A 789-nucleotide genomic window follows, 5' to 3' on the forward strand; every position below is an offset into this window, starting at 1 on the left:
GTTTTGCGGAGGTCTAAAATAGTCCGTGCGGATAATGCTCCATTGGGTACACAACTGAAGCTTATGCTTAATCTTGAGAATGATATAAAAGCATTATTCAAGCCACAATGGTACTCCAGAGATACTATTCTACATGGATCAGTATACCATGGCAAGGATCGCCACAATGCTGAAGTGGTGGCTTTTCATTTATCGTCCTTGTTGGCATTGCGAAGAGTACCACTCGCCGTTATTCGAAAACGTATGTTGAAGTTAAAATGAGAAAGACTGAAAAAGATCGTATATAAATTAGACTTCTGCTTATTTTTAATAAGAACTCTTCAACTAAATTTTTTAAAATTTACAATAAAAATCTTTAATTATAATTACCTTTCTCTAATAAATATTAATTAAAATTTTTTTGTTGTAAATTGATGAAGAAATGTATAAGAAATGTATAATACTTTTTTGTAGTTGACCTGAAAGAAGAAATTGGTAATCACGCGACACCGGCATTATACGCAACCATGTATCAAGAGGGTAATACTACATGTCTATATGGCGTTTGTCATTATTGTTCTCCAGCCGATCCTGTCTGTGGGACGGGAGATGTATTGGAGGGTACCCTCATCTTTTGGCTTCCACGATATTTAAGACTAGTCAAACATCGCCATCCTTGGCAACGAACTTATAAAAGAAACAAACTTGCTGCATGGGAAATAGACGAGGGCTATTGTGATAAAGTACATTGTAAAAATAAGATTGTAAAAATATGCATATATATATATATATATATATATATATATATAT

The 789-nt window shown here is 33.3% G+C and overlaps 1 protein-coding gene across 1 annotated transcript in view; it reads left to right on the top strand.

Moving 5' to 3' along the window:
• LOC108745759 (glycosaminoglycan xylosylkinase) overlaps positions 1-789 on the top strand; it is a 2,950-nt gene that overhangs the window by 1,348 nt on the left and 813 nt on the right. The window contains 2 exon segments of the mRNA XM_018482093.1: positions 1-241; positions 454-722. Of these exon segments, the coding sequence (XP_018337595.1) occupies positions 1-241; positions 454-722 (510 nt within the window).

The sequence above is a fragment of the Trachymyrmex septentrionalis genome, unplaced genomic scaffold, assembly GCF_001594115.1.
Source record: "Trachymyrmex septentrionalis isolate Tsep2-gDNA-1 unplaced genomic scaffold, Tsep1.0 scaffold148, whole genome shotgun sequence".
Taxonomy (NCBI): Eukaryota; Metazoa; Arthropoda; class Insecta; order Hymenoptera; family Formicidae; genus Trachymyrmex; species Trachymyrmex septentrionalis.